Source organism: Nycticebus coucang, chromosome 12 (genome assembly GCF_027406575.1).
Source record: "Nycticebus coucang isolate mNycCou1 chromosome 12, mNycCou1.pri, whole genome shotgun sequence".
Lineage (NCBI taxonomy): Eukaryota > Metazoa > Chordata > Mammalia > Primates > Lorisidae > Nycticebus > Nycticebus coucang.
Genome location: NC_069791.1, coordinates 73,266,330 through 73,290,672, shown reverse-complemented (window position 1 = coordinate 73,290,672; position 24,343 = coordinate 73,266,330). Strand labels below are relative to the sequence as shown.

At 47.8% G+C, this 24,343-nt stretch overlaps 1 protein-coding gene and 1 non-coding gene across 4 annotated transcripts in view; one reads left to right on the top strand and one right to left on the bottom strand.

The window, feature by feature from the left end:
* HIP1 (huntingtin interacting protein 1) overlaps positions 1-24,343 on the bottom strand; it is a 175,144-nt gene that overhangs the window by 87,613 nt on the left and 63,188 nt on the right. The window contains exon 1 of one of the 3 annotated variants that reach the window (XM_053556197.1): positions 4,415-4,618. The exons of the other annotated variants lie outside the window; for them this stretch is intronic. Coding sequence (XP_053412172.1) covers positions 4,415-4,432 — 18 coding nt within the window. The 5' untranslated portion in view covers positions 4,433-4,618. Of the gene's footprint in view, positions 1-4,414; positions 4,619-24,343 lie in introns of those variants that run through there. 3 annotated transcript variants of the gene reach the window in all.
* Positions 7,350-7,449, top strand: LOC128563042 (small nucleolar RNA U13). The gene has a single exon (XR_008373709.1). It is a non-coding gene; the product is annotated as a small nucleolar RNA U13 (small nucleolar RNA).

The window sequence follows — 24,343 nt, the reverse complement described above, 5'->3', positions numbered from 1 at the left end:
AGAGGTGCACTTACCCCAACTACTCTGGAGGCTCAGGAAAGAGGATCGTTTGAGGCTTGAGACCAGCCTAGGCAATACAGCAATACTTCATCTCTAAAAAAAATCTGAGGCAGGGAGTGGTAGCTCATGCTTATAATCTTAGCACTCTGGGAGGCTGAGGCAGGAGCACTGCTTGAGCTCAGGACTTTTAAGACCAGCCTGAGCAAGAGCAAGACCCCATCTCCACTAAAAATAGAAACATTAGTTGGGAATTGTGGTGGGTACCTATAGTCCCAGCTACTCAGGAGGCTGAAATAAGTGGTTCACTTGAGCCCCAGTTTGAGATTGCTTGTGAACTAGGCTAACACCACAGCACTCTAGCCTGGGGTAGCAGAATGAGTCTTTGTCTCAAAAAAACAAAAAAGATTCATGAGGAAACCCTCCAGTTTTAAAAACAGCTCTATAGATGATTATGAGATACATGGTCCATACATATATGGACACAAATCCCTACCCCCTGGATCTTCTCCCTAGGGGACCCAGAAAGAGAGATGAGCTGGTGTCCATTCTAGAACCTAGTCACTGAATCTTTTTCCTTACCTTTGATTCATTTTGTCACCATAGTGTACATCAGGAGAACAAAGCACAGGTTTCACCCTTTGCATAAGATCTTGGGCATCACTTTTCTGAACTCCAGTATTCTCATCTATAAAATGTGGTTGATTATTTCTGCTTTCTTCCCCAGGATTGTGGCAAGAACAGGTACAAAATGCTTTGTACATCATAAAGCAACATGCAAATATACATGTTACATAAACTACATGTTCTTTTGTAAGAATTGATACTGTTGACAAGTTATAGTACCAGGCATTTTCTGTGTTCAGTGAAGACAAAGGGGCCACCATCCACCCCTAAAAGGCATCTATCTGCATTTTATCCCTGAGTGCAGGGTTAAACCACCGCTCCCTTGGGCAGATATCTGAGGTCATCAAAAATTCATTGTTGCAGCAGCTGGTGAATCCACTGTCTCCAGTCATTTGTACCCTCATTCAGAAAGATAACTAGGCCTGGGAGAATTGGTCCCAAGAGCAGTCAACTGAAATATAGCCAATGCTGAGCTCCTCAAGCCAATCAAGAAATTAAAGGATGTGGAAGGAATCAGAGTCACCCTAGGACCAGATGAGACTAGAGATCATTATCAGAATAGCCACCATGTATGAACTTACTAGTCCAAGTCCTACGCCTTTAAAGAAATATTTTCTATGAGTGCCAGGAGTTTGAGACCATCCTGGGCAATAGTGAAACCCCCATCTACAAAAAACAAACAAACAAACAAAAAAAAAAACAATTAGCTGGGCATGGTAGCATGTACCCATAGTCCTAGCTACTCTGGAGGCTGAGGCAGAGGATCCCTTTAGCCCAGGAGTCTGAAGTTGCAGTAAGCTATGATGACACCACTACATTTTTAGCCCCAACGACAGTGAGAATTTGATTAAAAAAAATTTATTTCCACACTTCTCGATTATTATGCTCATGTCACACAGATAAGGCTAAGAGGGTAAGTAAAAAACTTGCTCAAAATCATGCAGATGGTCAGGTCAACTATCTGCTTTCCTTTTTTTTTTTTTTTAAAGAGATAAGAATCTCACTTTATCACCCTCGGTAGAGTGTTGTGGCGCCACAGCTCACAGCAACCTCCAACTCCTGGGCTTAGGCGATTCTTTTGCCTCAGTCTCCCAAGTAGCTAGGACTACAGGTGCCTGCCACAACGCCTGGCTATTTTTTGTTGCAGTTTGGCCGAGGCCGGGTTCAAACTCGCCAACCTTGGCATTTGGGGCCAGCACCCTACCCACTGAGCCACAGGTGCCGCCCAATCTGCTTTTTCTCATTCTGATAAGAGAAATTCCTAAGGCTGATAATGAACCCTGTCATAGATGTGGCTGGTGCTGGGTTTGAAGTCAACCCTGGAACCAAAGGCCCCAAGAATGGGCACTTCAAACCAGAGATGGGGATTTAAAGGTCAGAAAAGAAAACAACTTCAGCCTTCTTGGTCTTCTACCGGAATGGGAAGCAGTTGCCAATTCCCCAGAGTGGGTAAGGTTCTTGACACACAGTCCAGGGTCTGTGCTCTTTACAAAGAACTGAGGACAATTGAGAATCTAATATCACTTTTATCTAGACCCCAAGCTAAAAGACAAAATAGGCAATAAATACACCTCTCCATTGCTCAAAATTCTCTAGAAGTCATCCAAGGTCTATAGGCCAGGATCAGAATATCTTGGCTGGCATTCAAGGCTTTCCCGGTCTGGCCCCAACCATCTCGATATTTCCTGATCCCAAACCTGTGTACCAGCCAAATGTCCTCAGCCTCACCCAATGGGTTCATCCACTCCTCTTCCTGCCATTCTCCAACAGTCAATGCTAACTCCACCCAGCCTTCAAGAGCCAATATAGGTCTCGCCCTCCATCTAAACTTCGTGGTCAAGTCTCTTCTCAGACCCCCATGGCCCTCAGAGCTGAGATCTCTGATCCAGGCCTGCACTGGTCAGGCTGATTGTTGAGTTGAGTGAGACATCTCTTTGGAGCTCTTTCAGAGCTTCAGGTTTCTCCCACAGCCCACACTGGTGACCCTTTGGTCTTGCTCAGACACCTGTAGGAAGGGGCTAGCTATTTTCAGTTTTCCACATCTCCACCCCCAAAGCTACAAATGATTTGAGAAGCAGTTCTAGTAGTTGCCCAAAGAAAGTGAGCTTTCATGGTATACAGATAGGGAGTGGTGGTCCACTCTCTGAGCATGGTCCAAGCATCGACAGGTAGGAGCCCATAAGGCCCCTGGCACAGCTCTGAACCCCATGGGTAGTGTTCAGTCTGAGACTGGTTCAAGCCATATAAAGAGAGCTCTCACCTGTCATCTGCTCCCACTCCATTGTCTCCTAGCCAAGACAGAGTACCAAAGGCAGGTTGGCAAAAAAATGTACCTGCCTTCTCTATGGGGATGATTGCTTTAAAAAGCACCTTCTGGGGAAAACTAGCCAAATACTCTACAAGAGGAACTCACATTCATCTTGAGTTGAGTGGGTTCTTTCTGCCTTCTTCCCGGTACATCTCAACTCTAAATACAGGCAGACCCAGACCCTCTGCCCCCACCCACACACGCAGCCCACACAAGCCCTTTCCTCAGAAGCCCTGGTGCCCCTCTGACCACACACACACACACACACACACACACACACACACACACACACACGCACGCACACACCCTACTTAGCCCCATCAGTAAAGACCAAGCTTGTTATACAGGCCCTGGAGGTCTACAAGGCTGGGGAGTGCAGATGGTATCCTGGTCTAGAATCAGAGTCAGGGTGATTGTGATCTCAAAAGCACCTTTAAATCTCCTTTCTGAGTGGGAGTCAATATAGATTCTTGGGAAAACCTGCAGTTTCCAGGTCTCCCAGCTCTCCCTGAGACCCCCTCCCTTCAGAATCCCCCAAATCACATCCTACTACCTGCAGAGCTGAGAAGACTGTTCCTAGATCTCAATGAACAATAATTTCTAGCCGGGCGCTGTGGCGAGCACCTGTAGTCCCAGCTACTCGGGAGACTGAGGCAAGAGAATCACTTAAGCCCAGGAGTTGGAGGTTGCTGTGAGCTGTGTGAGGCCACGGCACTCTACGAGGGCCATAAAGTGAGACCCTGTCTCTACCAAAAAAAAAAAAAAAAAACGAACAATAATTTCTTCAGCTCCTATGGTGTTGGGGCGGAGAGCCACCCTAGGGGAGGGCATAGACCCCCTTCAGGGAAGCCCTGCTCTAAATGAAATGAGGAGTCAGATTAAGGCCAAGGTTGTTTGCTCCTCAGGCCCACTGAAGCTGAGTTCACAAATGGTCAATCCAGAACATCCCCTCCGCCCCCCCCCCCATGCCAAGGATTCTATAGCTGCCCCCTCACTTTCTAGGATGGTTAGAACAGGAGCTTTTCACTGTCCTCCCAGGGCCACCCACCTGTGCCTCCCTGCCCGCTGGCTCTGCCCTATAAATCTTCCCATAGATTTCAAGTAGGTGTGCGAGTGGGGGGCTCTGGAGGGAATAGGACAAGCCCTTCCCACAGTCTCATCCCTCCTCCACCAGGTAGGTTTCCCAAATTGGGAGGTGAGCGCGACATCCCTCTCCCTGGAGTCTAGCAAGATCTCCCGAGCAGCCCTGGCGGCAGCGCGGCGGGAAACCGAGAGCCGATCCCGGCCGGCCGGCCGGCCAGCTGCCTCCAGAATCCTGGCCCGGCTCCCTTCTCCAGCAAGTCTGGAGTTGGGGCCAACAGGCAGGATCAACAATCCAGAAACTTTCAATGGATCACGCCGACTAGGACGGGTAAAGGGAAGAGAGACGGGTGTGGGGAGAGGTGGGGGCAGGCTCTGGGCAGAGCCCCTTTTCTCACTTACCATCTTGCTCACATCCATGACCGAGGCTGTAGGGCACCCCCCCCACCCCCGAGATCCCGCTTCCCCTAAAGCTGCTCCTAGCTAATTCCGCCCAGAGGGTGCCATGCTGCGGGGAGGGCGGCCAGCAGGGGCCCCCGTGGACCCGGGCAAGCGGCAGCGGCGACGGCGGCACGGAGGCTGGACCGGAGAAAGGAAGGGGAGGGGGAGGGGAGGCGGTAAGGGGGAGGGGAGGGGGCCGGGCGCGGAACCGCAACGCGCGCCGGGGGCGGGGAAGGCGCGGCCCCGTGGGCAGACCGGCGCTCCAGAGCTTGGGGGCCGGGAACCCCCGCAGTCAGCTGGCTAGGAGCGCGGGGGGCGTGTTCCCGGGCCAGCCTGCGGCCCCCGGCGCGCGGCGAGGGTGTGATTTGAATAACAAAAGGTCGCTTCTCCCGGAGCCCGAGCAGCTGGGAGCCCCGAGCCAGGAGCACGAGGCCGCCGGGCCTGCCTGGAAGTGTATGTGTGTGTGTGTATGTGTGTCCCCCTCTATGTAGGTGCGCGCGCCTGTATATATGTGTGTGTGTGCGCGCGCGCGCGTTTTGGTGGTGGGATCAGTGGGACTCAGGAAGTGAGGGGGGAGGCGGCTATAAAGGAGGAGGAGGTGGGTGCGTTTGGAGCGCACATTCCAATGGGGGCAGGGGGTCCACTTGGCTTCTCCGCACTTGGCTACACTGGACAAGGGGAATTCAAAGCCAGTTCACCTCTCGCGGCTAAAACGAAGGGGCCTCCGAAATGAGTCTGGGGTCTCCAAACTGATGGGCAATTAGAAGGAAGTGGAACAGGTTTCTCCAGGAAGGTTCTGACTCCCCCTCCCGCTCCCAGCCAGTCGTCCCCAAGTGAGCTACAGCCGGCCCTTCCTGGAGTGAGAGAAATTAGCTCAATGGCTTCTAAGCGAAGTCTCCCCGGAGCCTGGAGCTCCTCTGTCTCAAATTGGAATCCCCAGTCTCCCATTCCTTATTGGAAGTACAGATGGCCCTCAGAGAAATGCCAGGCAAACATTACTCCCTGCAGGAGACACAGCTGGTGGCCAGGAAGGGGCTCCTGGCAAATGGTTCTCTGGGGCAAGGTCTCCAGAAAAAGCCTGGCCTTCCAAGCCTAGAGTTTCAATACAGGCTGCCTCCCTAAATTAGGTGAGCAGTAAGGTTTGGGTGCAGCAGAGTCAGCAGGGACCTGACAGTCCTCTGAGACCAACTCTACTTCATTTTATTATTATTATTATTATTTTTTTTTTTTTTTTTTTTAAGAGACAGTCTCACTTTATGGCCCTTGGTATAGTGCTGTGGCGTCACAGTTCACAGCAACCTCCAATTCCTGGGCTTGGGCGATTCTCTTGCCTCAACTTCCTGAGTAGCTGGGACTACAGGCGCCTGCCACAACCGCTGGCTATTCTTTGTCACAGTTCAGCCAGGGTGGGTTTGAACCCACCACCTTTGGTATATGGTGCTGGCGCCCAATTCACTGAGCCACAGCCTGACAGTCCTCTGACCAATTCCACTTTACATAGAGGAAACAGGCCCTGAGAAGAACAGTGCTTTGTCCCAGTTCACACACCTGGCAGGGACTGGGAATGAGGGAGACCTCAGTAAGGACAATAATTCAAACTCAAAGGAGTTTCCCAAGCTGCCAGGGCAGCCCCGCAGTACTGTTTAAAAATCCTTCAAATGAACAGGTGATGGGACCCACCCACAGCCACAAGGTCAACCTAAGTACCCAACTGAAGGGATAGAGAAGGCAGGGTGGGGCAAGTCTCCCATACTGGCCCCAGGCCTGCTGGGCTGATGAGGACTGCCCAGCCCCTCTAAATCTGAGTCTTTATCTTTAAGATTGGGATATTTCTTTGCCTGCCTTCAGGAGGAATGCGAGAATATGTATACCATGAAATAAAAGCAAAATAAGGGGTTTGGTGACCTAGCTCAGTGCTTAGGACACTGGCCACATGCACTGGGGCTGGTGGGTTTGAACCCAGCCCAGGCCTGCAGGCCTGCTAAACAACAATGACAACAACAACAAAATAGCCAGGCATTATGCCTGTAGTCCCAGCTACTTGGGAGGCTGAGGCAAAAGAATCGCTTAAGCCCAAGAGTTTGAGGTTGCTGTGAGCTGTGATATTACAGCACTCTACTGAGGGTAACATAATAAGACTATCTAAAAAAAAAAAAAAAGGGCAAAGTAAGGGGTTCGCATAGTTTGGGAATTTGCATTTCATGGCACAGTCTGGAGCATGGTCAAGGGCCCCTCAGCTTCAGTAAGGGATCATTGGTCCCGAGTCTCTCTGTCTAATCCCAAATCTGGACTGCAGACAAATTTGTTGGACTGACTATCCCCACTCCCATCCCAGTGCTGCCCCTAGCAAGCCCAGCTCTTTCTTTGCTGTGTCCCAGCCAGGGAGGTGAGGGACACAGCATTTTACACATTTGAGTCTGTTCTAGTGTGCCGGTCTCCCCTGCTTCCCTCCACCAACCTACACGCACTAGAGCAGTGGTCCTCAACCTTCCTGATGCCGCGACCCTTTAATACAGTTCCTCATGTTGTGGTGACCCCCAACCATAACATTATTTTCATTGGTACTTCATAACTGTAATTTTGCTAGTTATGAATCGTAATGTAAATATCTGATATGCAGGATATATTTAGGTAACTCCTGTGAAAGGGTCATTCGACCCCCCAAAGGGGTCGTGACCCACAGGTTGAGAACCGCTGCACTAGAGTGAACCCCAGTACAGCAGGAGGCATGAGAGGAGCATGCCACCGTGATTCCTCATCTTCCAACACTAACATCCCAGGGAGATCAGGGCAACAGGGACCAGCAGGAGTCATCCAAAGCAAAAGTGAGTTTTGGATTAACTGTTTGCTTGATCACATGGACTTGCTATATTTTTTTCTTTTAAGAAAAGGGGGGATCCTTTTGCAGTTCATAAGTGTGATGATTGGGTTTTCATGCATGTGCGTGAGATGTGCCACAAATCTTGTTACAACGTCGGCACATTACCCATCTGACATGAGAAAAATAAAATAAAATTTTAAAAAAGGGGGATAGATTTTATATATATATATTTTAAATGTTAGGAACCCTTAGGTCTGGGTTCTATAGATCAAGGTCTCTCAACAGAACTTGGCACCTTACTTGGCAAAGCACATTATCTCACCTATAGTGACACCCACCATCCAGGTAAATGGAACTCAAAAGAAAGTACCTTCCCAAACCCTACCTGTAGTAGGCTGAATAATGGCCCCCAAAGGTATCCCTGGAACCTGTAAGGACCCTGAGATGGGAAGGTAATGCTGGCCCTCAATGAAATCACATGTGCCCTTATAACAGGTAGAGCTGATACACACAGAGGTGGCACAGAGATTGGGACGATGGGGCCACAAACCAAAGAATGCTGGAAGCCATCAGGAGCTCCTAAAAGCAAGGACTGGATTCTCTCCTAGGATTTTAGGAATGGGAGCAGCTCTGTCAACACCTTTGATTTTGGCCCAGTGACACTGAGTTTGGACTTATAGCTTTTAGAAGTGTGAGGCTGAGGCAAGAGAATCACTTGGGCCCAGGAGTTGGAGGTTGCTGTGAGCTGTGTGAGGCCACGGCACTCTACTGAGGGCCATAAAGTGAGACTCTGTCTCTACAAAAAAAAAAAAAAAAAAGAAGTGTGAGAGAGCACACTTTGTTCTTTTAGCCATCCAAGTCTGTGGCAATTTGTTACTCAATTAAACTCTATTCAATTTAGTTTGGTTTTTCTTTTAACTTTGTTACAGTTGCCACAGGAAATAAATACTCTGCCCAAAGGTCAGTGAATGCTGGCCTCATAGTCCAGACAGTGGCCTCAGGGCTGTCTGTAGGCCTCTGTAGGACTTCCTTGCCTAGGAGCTGCCCATGTGACAGTAGAAGGAGAGGCCAGCCAGGAACAGGCCACTTTCCTGCTCCATTTAGGGGGCTGTCCTGCCAGCAGCCCATGAAAATTAAGTACATGCTTGCACATAAGCACCTATGTGCATTGCGTGCACATGCACAAACATACACACACCCAGAATGAGCAAACAGCTTCTTCAAAAAGTCTGGGCTTCTCTGCCTTGGATAACCCCACACCTGCTAGGCCCACCCAGTACACAAACATCTTTGGGTGTCTGGGCTTTGTTACCATACTTCTCAGGTAGATGGGGTCTGACTTTGACAAGGAATGAAAAGGAGAGGCCTGTTGGTCATTCCTCGTTCTGGCATGGTTCTGCTGTGATGCAGCCAGTGGCATCAGGCCATTGAGGAAAGACATTTCTAGCTGTGTGCAGCTACAGTGAGATGCAATTTAAAATAAGCATGATCACCGTGAGGCTTTGGGCCATCTGGGCTCAGTTTGGGGGAGTCTCTTTGGAATAAATTGGATAGAAAGAGGAACTGTAGTTCCAGAAAGAAGAACACTATGGACCTCAGGCTGCTACTGTATCCTCTGTTTATCAGCTCCAGGTCATTCTACCCAACCACCTACTGGACATCTCCACCTGGGGGCTCTTGGTCTCACAGGCATCTCACACTCAACACGCTCAAAAATAAACTTTTCTTTTCCTAATTTTACCATCTATTCTTTCTCTTATGTTTTCTATCTCCACTAATGAATAGTTCCACCTCCACTTAGCTACTCAAGCCAGAAACTTCAAAGTCAGCCTATTTCCTCCATTGCCACCCCACCCCATCCCATTTAACCAGGCCCCATGTCCCAGCAATTCCTCCTTGCAAATAGCTTCCAACCTATGTCTTCTCTCCTCCTGCCCTGGCCAAGACTTTCAGCAACAGCCTCCTACTAGGCACCCTGCCTCCAGTCTCTTCCTGTCCAACTGATGATGCACATGTCTAATTGTGATGCCCCACCACCAACTCCAAATTAAAAAAACAAAAAAAAACCTTCCCTAGTTCATTTGGTGGTACTCAAGGACCTTATTTCCCTCCACTCTAGTCTACCTTCTCTCATCATCCGCCCCTCCTACCCACTGGACCGCTCACCTGTACTCAGGATAGTCCTGGTAGGCCCTTCCCACCTCCTCAGCTTAGAAGATTCTTTCTCATTCTTTTCTTTTTTTTTTTTTTTTTTTGAGACAGAGTCTTACTTGGTCACCCTTGGTAGAGTACCATGTCGTCTTAGCTCACAGGAACCCCAACTTTTAGGTTCAAGTGATCCTCTTGCCTCAGCTTCCCAAGTAGCTGGTATTATAGGCACCCGCCACAATGCTCAGCTATTTTTTAGAGACAGGGTCTTGCTCTGGCTTAGGCTGGTCTCAAACATGTGAACTCAGGCAATCCACCCACCTCTGCCTCCCAAGTGCTGAGATTACAGGTGTGAGCCACCCTACCCAGCCTCTTTTTCATTCTTCAAGATTCACTTCAAATGTCACCCTTCCCTACACCCCTATGAAACCATCCCGGACCCATCTAGACATAGTTCAAGAGTCCTTTCTCATGATGGACAGCATTTAGGGATGGGAAGATCTATGCCCTGGGCTCCCCTGCTCACCTGTGAGCAAGCTCAGGCCAAGGCTTAGCCTCACCGGCCTTTGCATCCATAGTGCCCTGCCCAGTACTTCTCTGCCCTCGGGCTCTCTTAAGCCTGCATTCCACACCTATGTCACTGCTTCACCTTTAACATCAGCTAAGAAGTACAGAACAGCTCCAGAAACCTCCCTGACCTAATTAATCCTTGCAGAGTGTAATGGATGCATCTTAGCAGAAGCTGACACCTACTGGGGTGTCAGCATTCTGCAGCCCAGCCCTACAAACACCACACTGATAATTATCACTGACAGGCTCACTTCTAGAGTCCTTTAGAAGGGTAAAAGCCCATTAATTCCCCAGTAATGATGTTTAGGTCAAACAATATTCCCTAAAAAAGGGCTTCACTTGACGTATGTTACCATGCTATTAATAAGCACATGCAGAGGGCTATAATGTTTACAAAAGGCCTTCATCCGTTCAGGTAAGGCAGATAGACAGGTATTAATACTACACTAGCTACGTTGCAGGTATTGTGAAAGAGTGAAGGACTGAGACCTGGGAAAGATAATGGACTGGAGAGGGAGAGTCCAAAGATTCTTTAACTTTGTAGTATTTTCATTTTTATAAGGAGAATGTAATGGAATGTTATTATTTGCATAATAATGATGGCTATTAAAAGAAGAAAGTGTAGTTAGGCCCTGGCACCAGACAGATCTCAAGTTGAATTCTGGCTCCATTTTTGTCTAGGTATGAGCAAGCTTCTTAACTTCTCTAAATTTCAGTTTTCTCTTTTCTTTCTTTTCTTTTCCTTTCTTACTTTTTTCTTTTCTTATCCCTCCCTTCCTTTCTTGTATCTCTCCCCCTCCCTCTCCGTTTTTTGTTTATTGAGGCAGAGTCTCACTTTGTCATGGTAGAGTACTGTGGTGTCATAACTCACAGCAACCTCCAACTCTTGGGCTCAAGGGACTCTCTTGCCTCAACCTCCTGAATAGCTGGGACTACAGGCGCCCACCACAATGCCCAGCTTTTTTTTTTTTTAGTTTGTTTAGCAGGCCTGGGTCTGATTCAAACCCACCAGCTGCAGAGCATGTGGCTGGCGCCCTAACCATTGAGCTACGGATGCCCAGCCCTTCCTTCCCTTCTTCTCTCTCTCTCTAAGGTTTTGTTTTGTCACCCAGGCTGGAGTGCAGTGGCATGATTGTAGCTCACTGCAACCTCAAACTCCTGGACTCAGGCAATCCTCTCACTTTGACCTCCAAAGTTCTGGGATTATAGGCATGCAGTCTGAACTTCAGTTTTCTTATCTGAAAAATAGGTTAATACACATTACACCTCTCAGAGGTGATGTAACAATTAAGCAAACTAATGTATATAAAGTGCCAAGGCTGGCTCTCAGCCTCGACATATCTCTTCATTTACTTGGTAGCTAGTTCTAGAAAAGTTCTAAGTAATTTTTCAAAACTTAAACATAAGAAAAAAGGATTAAAAAACCAAGATAACAGTAATCATTGTGATTAAGATGACAGCAAGTAAACAGGTTTTATAGAGGGGAAAAAAAGAACCAAAGTCACTCCTTATGTCCCGCTGAGTTGTAGAGGATACATGGGGTGTGGAACTTGTGGTCTGAAGGAACATGAGGTCCTCCAGATTCTCAAGTGTAGCCCCTCAAACAAATCCAAACTTCACAGAATAAATGCCTTTATTAAAGTTACTAGCTGAGTGATTTCTAACAGAGCCTTGACCACGGTGAGGATCTGTCATCTCATGGCTCTAGCACAGAGTATTCTGGCCTTGGGCAGAAGGTGACCTTTTTCAACAAGTCCAAGAACCTTCACTTTGACTCCAATGTGAAAAATCTTCTGCTGCCTCTCTTTCTAGGGGCATCACTACACCCTATTATTGAAAAGAAAAAAGCCTCAGGAAACACAAGAGTTCCTAGAACCTGAGAGGCAGCACTGGGAAGGTGGCTCTGCTGTGGGGAAGGGACACTTGTGTCATGCTGTGAGAAATAACTACTGATGTTGATTGACCTGGCACCTGGCACCATGACAAGAACTTTATAAGAATTGTTTCTTTTAGTCCCCACAACCACCCTCTACAGTGTTAATATTATTCTTATTTTACAGATAAAGAAATGGAGGCCCAGAGAGGTTAAGTGACTTGTTGGGGGTGGGGGTGGGGATCCCACAGCTAATAATCAGGGGAGCCAGGGTTGCACACAGGCAGTTTATTCCAGAGTTCTCATCCACAGGTTTCAAGCTGAAACCCACTCTGGTTTCAAGTTGCCTGTGGGAAACCTGCCCTCTCCAGGGGTAGTAGGCAGTTTAAACTGTTATTTAATGTGCATTTTCATTTATAGGATTGTTTTCCTCACTCTAAAAACTTGTTAGCTAATATGTACTCTGTAATTGTGAGTACATTGAATTGAGCTTCCCTAAGTGGTATACAGAACTTCCTAGAGTCAGGTACTAGGGACCTGCAATGCCCATGCAGGGCCTGCTAACTCATAGGCTTTGTGGTATGCAAAGATGGGTCCTAAGAAACCACCCCCTTACATAGTTTAAACATTTCCCCTAAACATAGTTTTCATCATAACATTAAACAAACCTGTATTTTAGAGATACCTAGCATTATCCCAGGGATCTCAAACTCAATTCTGAAACTGAATTTAAAATAAATATTGACTATTAAACACCAAATAGAAAAAAATAAATGACTGCAGCTTAGGCAGGAAACTGCAGCAACAAAGACTCAGGCATGTCTGAGAAATTCCCAGGCCAAAGGGAAATGACATAAAAACCGGCAGGGAATGAAGGTGGGAAGCCCCAGAGTTAAGAAAGTGCTAGAATCAGTGTAACCTGGCTTATTGTACCCTCAATGAATCCCCAACAATAAAAAAAAAAAAAGAAAGTGCTAGAGAGGAAAGTGAACTGCTACCCTGTTTCCCCGAAAATAAGACATCCTCCGAAAATAAGACCTACTTACAGGAAAGATAAGACGTCTCCTGAAAATAAGACCTAGCGCGTCTTTGGGAGCACACCTTAAAATAAGACACTCTCTTTTTTTCGGGGAAACAGGGTAGGTAGGGACCAAAATTCCTTCCTGCTGTGATGCCCATAGGTTACACGTGGGCTCAGCGTCCACTTCAGCATTTTTTTAGCCAAAACCTTTCTGATCTGACCACTGGGATCTTCCTCTTGACCTTTTCAAGGATATCTTCAATTTTATATGGAATCCAGGTTATTTGTTTTCAATAAGCAAAACTGATTCCATAGGAACTGCTCAGAAATGTGCTGGTGACATGGTGACAATGAAATGTGAAGCTCAGCAATGGTCTTGGGGAAGCCCAGGCTGGCCAAGGCATTTGGTGGCACGCAGTTTCCCACTTAGATGTTTCTGCTGCATCCTGGATCTCTGTGGACACACATTGTAAAACACAGACTCAGCTGTCTGGGTTGTCACGGTTGCCCCAGAAGTCTCCCCCTTTGCAGTCTGAAAGGATCAGGTTGTCAGCAGCTTGACTCATCTGATCAGAGTCCTGAGCTGACACCAAAGGCAGCTGCTGAGCTTACAGGAGCCCTTGGTTCCCCTGTTGACTGGCCGGGAGTCCCTCCTTATCTAGGCCAGCCACTCATGTGTTGATGTTCCCATGAGAGACCCAACAGAAGTGTGGGTGGCAATCTCTATAAATCTCCATTATGAGCACCAAGCACAGTACCACCCAAATCCCACTCAGTAAAGCCCAGCAAAGGCCACTCAGTAAAGAACCAGTCACTAAAGTATGAACACAATGGCTCGGCGCCTGTGGCTCAAGTGGCTAAGGTGCCAGCCACATACACCTGAGCTGGCAGGTTCAAATCCAGCCCAGGCCTGCAAACGATGACAGCTGAAACCAAAAAATAGCCGGGCGTTGTGGCGGGCACCTATAGTCCCAGCTACTTGGGAGGCGGAGGCAGGGGAATCGCTTAAGCCCAGGAGTTGGAGGTTGCTGTGAGCTGTGAAGCTACAGCACTCTACCCAGGGTGATAGCTTGAGGCTCTGTCTCAAATAAATACATAAATAAATAAATAAATAAAGTATGAACACAATGATTATATGGTTGAGCCTGCATTAAACCCAGTAAATATCCGTACTCTGCTGAACAGGGTCCACAGGAGCAAGGCACTCACCTACAACTTGCCAGGGACCAAGCCAGATGCTCAGCCCATGCTGTCCTGTCTGATCTTCCCAGCATCACTCATACATGTGCACACTGAGTTACAGAGAAGTTAGTGACCTGCCCCGATCTCACAGGAAGTAACGACTACCAGTCACCTGCCTACCTGTTCCTCCCTGCCCCCTCCCATAGCTGCTGTCCACCTTTCCCAGGGGTCAACTCAGCACAGGAAGGGCTCAAATCACTTTCAGCAATAAGTCTGTCAGCCCTTTTAAGAGCAAGGCCATCAGCTAGGACAGGTCTGCCCCAGGGCACTCTCTAGGCACCAGCTGGGGTTATCAGAGCTTGCCCCCTGGGAACCCTAAGAGCTGCAGCATACACAAGTAATGTGATGAGGCTTGAAGTGCCACTTAGAGCCGGGGAAAGACAAGTGCTTTGCAATCATCAGGCTCACTCCATGATCAAGATCAATCCAGGGAGCGTAGCCAGGGGCCCAGGAGTGCTGCTCACTACATAGGTGCCTGGAAGTACACCCTCCTAGTCAGGGAAAGGACTGAGGGTCTCCTAGAAGGAAGGGCTGGGAGGTCCCCGGCACCCTTGTCACTATGGCATGGACACAAGTGTGCATAAGCCCATGTGACTAAGCCTCAGCCCTATCATCTGTGAACCTGGAAATCTAGGATTCTGTTTCTAGACCTGCCTGCCAATGATTGCCTTTGGGATTTCAGCTGCTGGAGCTGCTCAGCCATCTCAGAAATGTGCTTCCTTTCAGAGGGAGGGATACATAGGAGGGCGAATGAGTGAACAGACAACAGTTTCAAATCAAGAGAAACCAGAAGTGCTCCCAGAGTTCTTATTTTTTTTATTGTTGGGGATTCATTGAGGGTACAATAAGCCAGGTTACACTGATTGCATTTGTTAGGTAAAGTCCCTCTTGCAATCATGTCTTGCCCCCAGAAGGTGTGGCACACACCAAGGTAATTCACAAGGATGAGCTGGGCCAGGTGTGCAGGGCTGCTCCGAGGCCTGCTGGTCCTGTCAGCAGGGGGCGCATCTGCTAGGACATGGATTGCCCCAGGCCCCCATTTAGGGAGGCACGGTGCACTGGCACATATGGATGGAGCTGGGAAGGGGAGGCCAGGGATAGGGCATATCAAAGCACAGAACAAGGCTCAGAGAGGCTGTGCAGCAGGGCTGAGCATGAGTGGCAGTGTGACCAGGTACAAGGCACGGCGGAACCATCTCACTGAGCAGAAACATGGGAAGGATGAGGGGGTTCCAGTTTAGAGAGGAGTTCTAGCTAGAACACCTAAGTCCTCCCCTGTAGGCAACAGAAAGCCAGCCCAGGCCATGGTGCAGGAAGAGGTAACCAGCAAGCCAGCCAAAGACAGGCTCAAGGGTAAAGCGGGCCTGAGTGCCTGTTGGCTTTTGGAGTTCCAGTCCAGGCTGGTTCAACAGGTGGGGAGGGTCGTCTTGTGAACCCAGCCTCAGAGGGTGGCTTCTGCAGGCCGCCAGCCTGGAGACTGTCTCAGGCACAGCAGTGTTGGAAACCTGGTATATGGGAGGCTCCAGAGAGGAGCAGGTCTGGGAGCTGCAGGCAGCCAGGGGTTGAAGAGGGAGCCAGGAAGACAGCAGCCTAAGTCAGTGCCATGGCTTCAAGAAGGAAACAAGGGGAGAGATGAGATGTGTTGTAGGAAGAAAGGAGTGGCAGAGTCACCCTGGACCTGGGAAGAAGAGGAGCCATTCAAAGGAATTGGAAGGAATGAGGACAAGGGTCCCATCTGCCAGGACAGTGAGGGGAGACATGTGCTCTTATCTAGACAATCCACCTTACCAGCTCACCATCTGCTGAAGGAGGGACCATGGACACTGCGGCTTGGGAAGGTCAGATCCAAGGACCAGATTTGGGAGTTACCTATGTCCATTGAGGAGGCTTGCTTAGTCACCAGGACAAGAACCCAAATCAGGCAAGACCCAGGTGAACGCAGGAAGGCTTGTAGAAGATCAACCATTCTCTTAGCTTTGGGCTACAGAGAACTTTTGTTTTTAACCCCTTTTGGACCTTAAGTACAGCTTTCCCTTCAGGATTTTTAAGGAACATTTATTATAGAAAAGCACTTTGCAAATGCTTCTGGCCCTTGGAGTGTGGCCTAAATCATTATTATCAGCAGTAGCTGCTACTTGCACATTATTTACTAAGCACCTACTATGCACAGAATGCCTACCTGTGAATTTGAGACATCAGAAATTAAGGAACAAAACAGGATAGAGGAAAGCAGAGGTTGTTATTGCCAGCTGAGTTCTCTACCCCAGCAGCATGCTGCAATCTCTTGGGAAGCCTGGGTCTCACCCCAGGGAATCTGATGTAATCAGTCTGGGAACAGCCTTGGCATCAGAAAGTTAAAGCTCCCCTGGAGATTGTGACATGCAGCCAAGACCTGAGAACAACTGAATTCAAGAACCCCCACCCTGTCCTGGCTGAAGCCAAGGGGTTCAGGGGATGAGGAAGTGTGGCATTTCCCTTACCGCTGCTTCTATACTGAGAATTTGCAAGCTTCCACCTGGAATTTTCCATTCCTTACCTCCTCCACAGGCTCAGCATAAGTGGAGACTTCTGAACCTTTGTCCCTAATGGATTTCTTTTCCCTTTTGATACCACCATTCTTCCATTTTAAAGAAGAGTGTCCATGGGCCCTTTCCACACATTTGACATCACAGGGGAAAGGGTAACTTCAAGCATGGCTGAGCGACGAAAGTTTTGAGATGCACAAAAATTAAGAAACATAACATCTGAGCAGATAGAAACAAATGGAGCCCTCCCAGCCAACAGTGATAAGCTAAGCAAGTTGAAACTTGGACAGGTGAATCAGAAAGGATGCTGTCAACTATGTTTCTTGGAAGTGAAATAACGGATCATGAAAGTCTGTCTCAAAACTTTCTTAGTGACCCACACATCTCTGGAATCTACATCCACTCTGCAAGATGGGCCCCCTGAGGAAGAAAATAGGTAGGTCTTAGGATGCCACATCTAGCTGGTGGGTTCTGGGCAGCAAAGATATATTAGATTCCTACCGCCTCTCTGGGCAGGCTGCGAGTGGCCACAAGGGTGGGCGCATATTAGAGGCACCAGGACAGATGGAAGCCACTCAACCAAGTGCCTGAGTCAGCAGACAGCCTGGAAACCTCACCTCTGGGGTCCTAGGCTGCCAGAGCTCTCTGACCCTGCCCACCTCGCCACCATGTAGGCAGCAATTTTGGAAGCCCTCAAATGGGCCACCCTGGAAGCTGCCAGCCTTACACTCAGAGAAGTTTTTCCACTGCTTCTCCTTAAGAGGACAAGTCCAAGAATCTGTCTCTGCCTAGTTATCTCTGAAGCAAAGATGTGTCTCAGATGTGTGGACCAGGCTGAGGGCAAGAAGCACCAGCTCAGAGACTCCTGCAGTGACTGAGCACTGGCATCCCCGCCCCCAAGCAGGCAACAGCCAGGCTAATTCCATGTTATTATGGCTTACAGGAAGCCAGCCTGGCCCAGCTGTCATCCAGCAGCAATTTATGGCCCTTGGGGGCAGGGGGAGGGAGAAGAGGGAAGAGAAAGGAAAACACAGTCCCTCCCCCCACCAAAAATTGATCCTGAGTTATTTTTAGGTGTGTATTCATCCCACATACCTCTTTTTAAGAGCTACAACATGGACTTTGCACAAAAACCATTCAGCAAGGAGGCAGCTGCTCACACAGGTGAATAGGGAGGGTGCACCTGAGAGGACTTGGCCTCCAGGAAGAGGAAGCAGGGTGAGAGGGTCAGTCAAGGACCCTTCACTCATTGAAAATACCCCAGGATTCTGAAGGCAGAGGAGGGATGTTGAATGAGAGGTTTTTAAATCAGAAGTCTAAGTTCAAGTCCTACCTCCATCAATTCCTTACTGTATGGCTTCTGGTGCTGTGGATATCAGAGGAGATTCTGGGCTGGAGCCCTACATATGGCCTTGAACAAGTCACTCAACACCTCCAACTCCATGCCTCAGTTTCCCCATCTACAAACAAAGCTAATAATGGCTACTTTTTAGGGTTGTTTTGAGTCTGAATGAGCTAATATATATAAAGCACTTAGAAAGCTGCCCGGTATAACCTAATGTTATATAAGAGTTAGCTACCCTGTTTCCCCGAAAATAAGACATCCTCCAAAAATAAGACCTACTTACAGGAAAGATAAGACATCCCCTAAAAATAAGACCTAGAGCATCTTTGGGAGCACACCTTAAAATAAGACACTGTCTTATTTTCGGGGAAACAGGGTATCATTTTTATGAAAGCACCATACATACATAATTATTACTGTTGGTAGGATAGAGGGAGAAGATAAAAGCCACAGAAAGCCTAAGGTGGCAAAGAGGTGAAATTACAGAAAGTTATATTCACAGGTGATGATCTGCCAAGGATGGGTGTGGTAGAAGCATTGCATGTGTTAGGTGTGAATGCCAGAACTCAGTTTCTCCTCCTACAAACAGGGTAATACTCTTGAGGGGTATAAAAGATTAATGGAAATGGAAGTTCCCAGTAAAGCTCACAAAGGTACTCCTGACATCCAATGACTCGAATCACCTTTCCAAATGTGACGGTTAATTCTATGTCAACTTGACTGGGTCACAGGGTGCCCAGATATTTGGCTAAACATTCTATCTGAATATGCTTGTGTGGGTATTTCTAGATGAGGTCAGCATTTGAATCAGTAAACCAGGTGGCCGTCTCCAGCATGGTGGTGGAGGAGGGGCTCATCCAAGCCCCTGAATGGAACTGAGGTCCTGAATGGAACAAAAGGTAGAGGAAGGGAGAGTTTGGCCCCTTTTCTGGTTGACTGCTTGAGCTGGGACATCTCATCTCTTGCCTTTGGACAAGAGTTTACACCACTGGCTTCCCTGGCTCTCAGGCCTTCAGACTCACATGAAATTTACCTTTGGCTTTCCTGGGTCTCCAGCTTGCCCGTGCTAGATGGCAGTTGCTGTAATCATGTAAGCCAATTCTTTATAATCTCTCTTTCTCTCTGTCTCTCCATCTGTCTGTTCTGTTTCTCTGGAGAACCCAGACAAATGCACCTGTGATCACAGACTCCTCTAGATTCTGGCTGCCCTCTGCCTACCCCTACCCTCTGCCTCTCTATTGCCCCTGTGCTCTCAAGGCCCCTATGTATTAACCCAGTACCACTGACCTCTGCCTTCTAATTCAATCCAGTAAACCTTTATTGAGTATCTACTGCATGCCAGCACTGGGGTAAGTGTGTGACTAAGAAGACACATAAAGGCAGGGTCCCAGCCCTTAGGTCATTTCAAGATAATGTGAAGGTCACCTGCACAAGAATATGGTTAGGGGATCAGGGAGCACAGAAGAGGGGCTGGAGTGGATACTGGAAGGTGAAGGAAGCCAGGGACATCTTCCTGGAGGTATTCTAAGCAAGAATGAGCACCCACCGAAAGGGGTTTAGCTGGGGCCATGCAGGGGAGGCACCAGGAGAGGAATCAGAATCCCACAGCCCTCTCTGCCTGCCTTGTGCAGTCACTCGTCAAACTGGTCTGGAGCTGGCTCTTTTTGTGCCTGTTCACTCGCCTCAGGACTGCTCCTTCCCTGCAGAAATCCTCCCAGGGCTGAGCACCCGGCAGGCATTAGCAGAGATGCTAGGGCTGGGGTCTACCCTGGTCTCGGGTAGTGAGATGCTGGTCAAAGTGTCTCCCCAGCTCTGACTCCCTCCCCACCAGCACGAGATGGTTCAGCAACATCAGCAGGCCAGCTCCCCTAAAAACCCCCAAAAGCTCCCCCATCCACCACACCCAAGGGGGAATCCCAAGGGCCTTCCTCTGGCTTGCTGCCTTCCAGCCTGTCTGCTAGCCCAGCACTCCTGCCTGCTGGCCCAGCCACTGGCTCAGGGCCTGTACCTGAGGTGCACCTCACTACAAGGTCCCTTTCTGTCTCTCCCTAGGAGAGAAACACACACACATACAGACACACATACACACACATACAGACACACATGCACACACATCACCTCTTCTGTGAAGTCTTCCCAAGCTGTGCTGGGCCCCTGACAGTGCTTTTTTGCACATCTCAATCTCTGGTGGGATTACTATGGCCACTGATACTTTCAGGGCAGGAACTATCTGATACCAACCCCAGCTTGGGGCAAGTGGCTCTTCTAAAATTCAACTGAGGCCCCTGAAACTTAAGCACAGGGAAAAGCATATCTAGCAAATATACTGACAGCACTAGAGATGACATTGCCTTTAATGATGGTGAAGGTATGGAGGCAAAGCTTTTGTCATAGTCTAGAGAAAACAATGGTAAATGACACAGATACATCAGCTGCATTCACTAGAATATATGACTTGGGTAATAAATGTTAGGGTAAAATCGACTTTGCTCTCACTAAGCTGAGGAATTCCTGTTCCTTCCCCAGGCTGGGGGTCACCTCTGCCCTGGGAACGCCACTGCAATGAAGTACCTAATAGGGCTGTTGTCCACAACTGTCAGACGCTACCCGTGTCACACTTCACACACACACACACACACAATTTGTGTAATCTGAGGCATCTTACTCTGAGCCTATTCATAAAATGGGTATAAAAGACACTGCTCTTGAAAGAGGTTGTTATAAGGATCAAATGAAAAATAACATGGAATATACGTAGGAAACTATTAATGCCCATATATTTTTCTGACCTGCACAAAAATCCCTTTATTGCTCTTAGTAAATACTAAAACCTGCCTTGTAGGAATACCAGGTTTTATTACATGGAGTCTCTTGCCAGTTCTTGGCCTATCAACCTACCTGATCCTCCCCCTCACAGATCCTAGGATCTGGCTCCACTAGTGTCTTGTTAGATGCTGGCTCTACCAGGCATGGCTGCATTGCCTAGACTGAGGTCCCACCCTTCCTGCGCCTGTTTTCCAGAGGTGATCCAGGGCTGTGTAGAGGATTCAGAGAGATGATTAATACCCAGTGCTCCACCTAGCCACTGGCATAGGTCATGTGCTCAGTGGTCATGAGCTCCTGGGCCACCTCTGAGGGTCCGCGGGGGGCAGTGCTCAGCAAACAAATCAGATAAGCAGGCCACCACTGCTTCACAGACCTCTGTTTCCCAGTAAGCAAAGAGTGGAGCGATGGTGTCATCCCTGCATGACACCCCATCCGGGCATGGGGTTTCAAACTGCTGGCCTATTTTTTGTTCATTTTACAATCCATTCACCTCCTTAAAGTGAGAGATGCCTCCTTAAAATGCAAACTCTCCACCAGCATTTCTTGCTGTGTTTTACAAGTCAGGATGAAAAGTCTAGAGTATGGTGTCAAAAGAATGGGAAGGGAGTTAGAACTCTCGGGACCTGTTCTTAGACCATGTAGTGATCAATGAGGCAGGACTTTATTGCCTTCCTTCGTGGCTGAACCCCAGCCTCCAGGACGGCGGCTGGCACAGAGCAGTGTACTCAGTTAATACTTGCTGAATGTATGAATGAATTCATGCAAGAAATCATTTCACTGTTCCAGGCCTTATGCTGGCAGCTAGGCCACACAGGGACCCTGCCATCCCCTGTGTGTCCTAGCCCTCAGACTCTGGCGTTAGCAAAGGGCTTTTACAGCCAGGTCACATGTCTCACTACCTTTTGCAGCAGAAGTGCAACAGCATTTATAGATAAGCCAAAGGAGACATAGGGAAGGTAAAGGCTCATCTAAGAAACAAAACTCATATCACTTGTCTGATATACTCATCAAATATTATGGCTGTAGGCTCTTTCCATAGCTCTATGTTGCTTCTTGCTGTTCTGTTATACAGTCTAGTGGTCCAGAGTTCATCGGTCCATCCACCCACCCAACCAAGCCAACCCTCCCTCAGTACCACCAGATGTCAGTTTCTGTGCTTGGTGCCAGGCTGAGAGGAATGTGGGGAGGTGAATGCAAAACTGGGCTATGAACAGGCTTGGCTCTTTCCTCCTTAAAACATCTCCACTGTGGAAAACAGTTTGGGAGTTCCTCAGCAAGTTAAACAGAATTACCATGTGACCCAGCAATGCCATTCCTACATACTGTTGGGGCTCAGAAACCAATACCCCCAATCATGGCATTTGAGATGCTGAACTGAAGAAGCTTCAAGGTCCCTCCCCTACTACCACCCAGCCACCACCATGGTCTCTTCCACAGCATAAAATAAAGTTGTTCTCTGAAGTTCCTTATCTGCCCAAAGAAGAAAAACAATTACCTTTGGTCCATTCTCTGAGTTTTCAATAACTGAACCCATACAGACACTAAAGTCTGTCAACAAATTTGGGCAGACTTTTGTCACAAACCGTTGTCTGCTCTGCAGGCCCAACAATTTTGCTCCAGACCACTATATGTTCTTGAAGCCCATTGAATTCTCCCCAGGAATCAGTATTACCCCTCAACAGAATTTCTCTTCTTCTCACAACCTTCTTTTTTTTATTTTCTTGCTTATTTTTTATTTTTATTTCTTTGCTTTTTTTTTTGGTTGAGACAGGGTCCCACCCTATGCCCCTGAGCAGAGTGCAGTGGGCGTGGTAGCTCACCGCAACCTCAGACTCGGGCTGCGGGCACCCCGCTGCCTCAGCCTCCAGAAGCCGCTGGGATTACAGGCGCTCGCCGCGTGCCCAGCTGGGGTTTTCCATTTTTTTTTTTTTTAGGAGTCGGGGTCTCACTCTCACTCAGACGAGTCTCAAACTCCTGAGCTCGAGCAATTCTCCCTCCTCAGCCTCCCACAGTGCTGGGATTACAGGAGTGAGCCACCGCGCCCTGCTTCTCACAACCTTCTTTGCCAGCATCCAAACCCCTGTTCCTTCTGTAACCTCAAGAAGGCATATGAGCTTTCAAACCCGACTGAGGAGTTGGGTCTTTGTTCTGAAGGATCCTGTGTATACACATTAAATAAATTTATATGCCCTTTCTCCAATTAATCTGCCTTTTGTGAGTTGATTTTTTTTTTTTTTTGCAGTTTTTGGCCAAGGCTGGGTTTGAACCCACCACCTCCAGCATATGGGGCCGGCGCCCTACTCCTTTGAGCCACAGGTGTCTCCCAGTGAGTTGATTTTTTCAGCAAAACTTCAGAGGGCTAAAGGGAACTTTCCCCTTTACTCTCATGTTCATAGCAGCATTATTCACAATAGCTAAAAGGTGGAAATAACCTAAGCATCCATCAACAGAAGAATGGATAACCAAAACATGGTCTATCCATACAATGAACAATTATTCAGACATAAAAAGGAATGAAGTTCTGATACATGATAACATATGAATAAATCTTGAAAACATGCTAAGTAAAATAACTCACACACAAAGGGATAAATATTGTCTGAGTCCACTTACCTGAGGATCTAGAATAGGCGAAGTTACAGCGACACAAAATGGATTAGATGTTACTCGGGGATGGGAGTAGTGGAGAGGTGGGGGTTATTGTTTAATGAGTATAGGCTTTCTGTTCGAGGTAATGAGGAATTTGGGAAAGAGTGGTGATTGTCGTACAACATTGTAAATGTAATTAAAGCCACTGAATTGTAGGCTTACAAATGGTTACAATGGAAAATTTTATGTCATATAGTATGCATTTTACCCCAGTTTTTTTTTTTGTTTGTTTGTTTGTTTTTAGACAGGGTCTCACTCTGCAGCCCAGGCTAGAATGCATTAGTGGGATCATAGCCCACTGTAGCCTCAAAATTCTGGTTTCAGGAGACTCCCCTGCCTCAGCCTCCAAAGTACCTGAGACTACGGGTGCATACTACTGTACTCAGCTAATTTTTAAAAAATATTTTAAAGAGTTGCGGTCTCACTATATTGCCCAGGCTGGTCTTGAATTCCTGGGCTCAAGTGATACTCCTGCTTGGCCTCCCAAAGTGCTAAGATTAGGTGTGAGCCAACACACTTGGCCCACAATTTTTTTAAAGCACAAACACAAGCACACAAACACACAACATGACAGCAGTTGAAGCAGACATGTGAGTTAATGAATGGAATAAATCTATGTGTTTATGGGAATTTAGTTTATGATAAAGGTGGCATTTCAGACTATTCAAGTGGTACCAATATAGAGAGGAAAGGTTCTCACCCTGAAGGAAAAAATATTCTAGCTAACTTAAGGAGCCAAATCTAAAAAGCAAAACTATAAACCTCAGAAGAAAATGTAGAAAATCTGTTTACAACTATAACTGAGAACATCATCTTAAGATAGTAAATAATGAAAGCATAAAGGAAAACATTTACCCTGTGGTGGTGCAG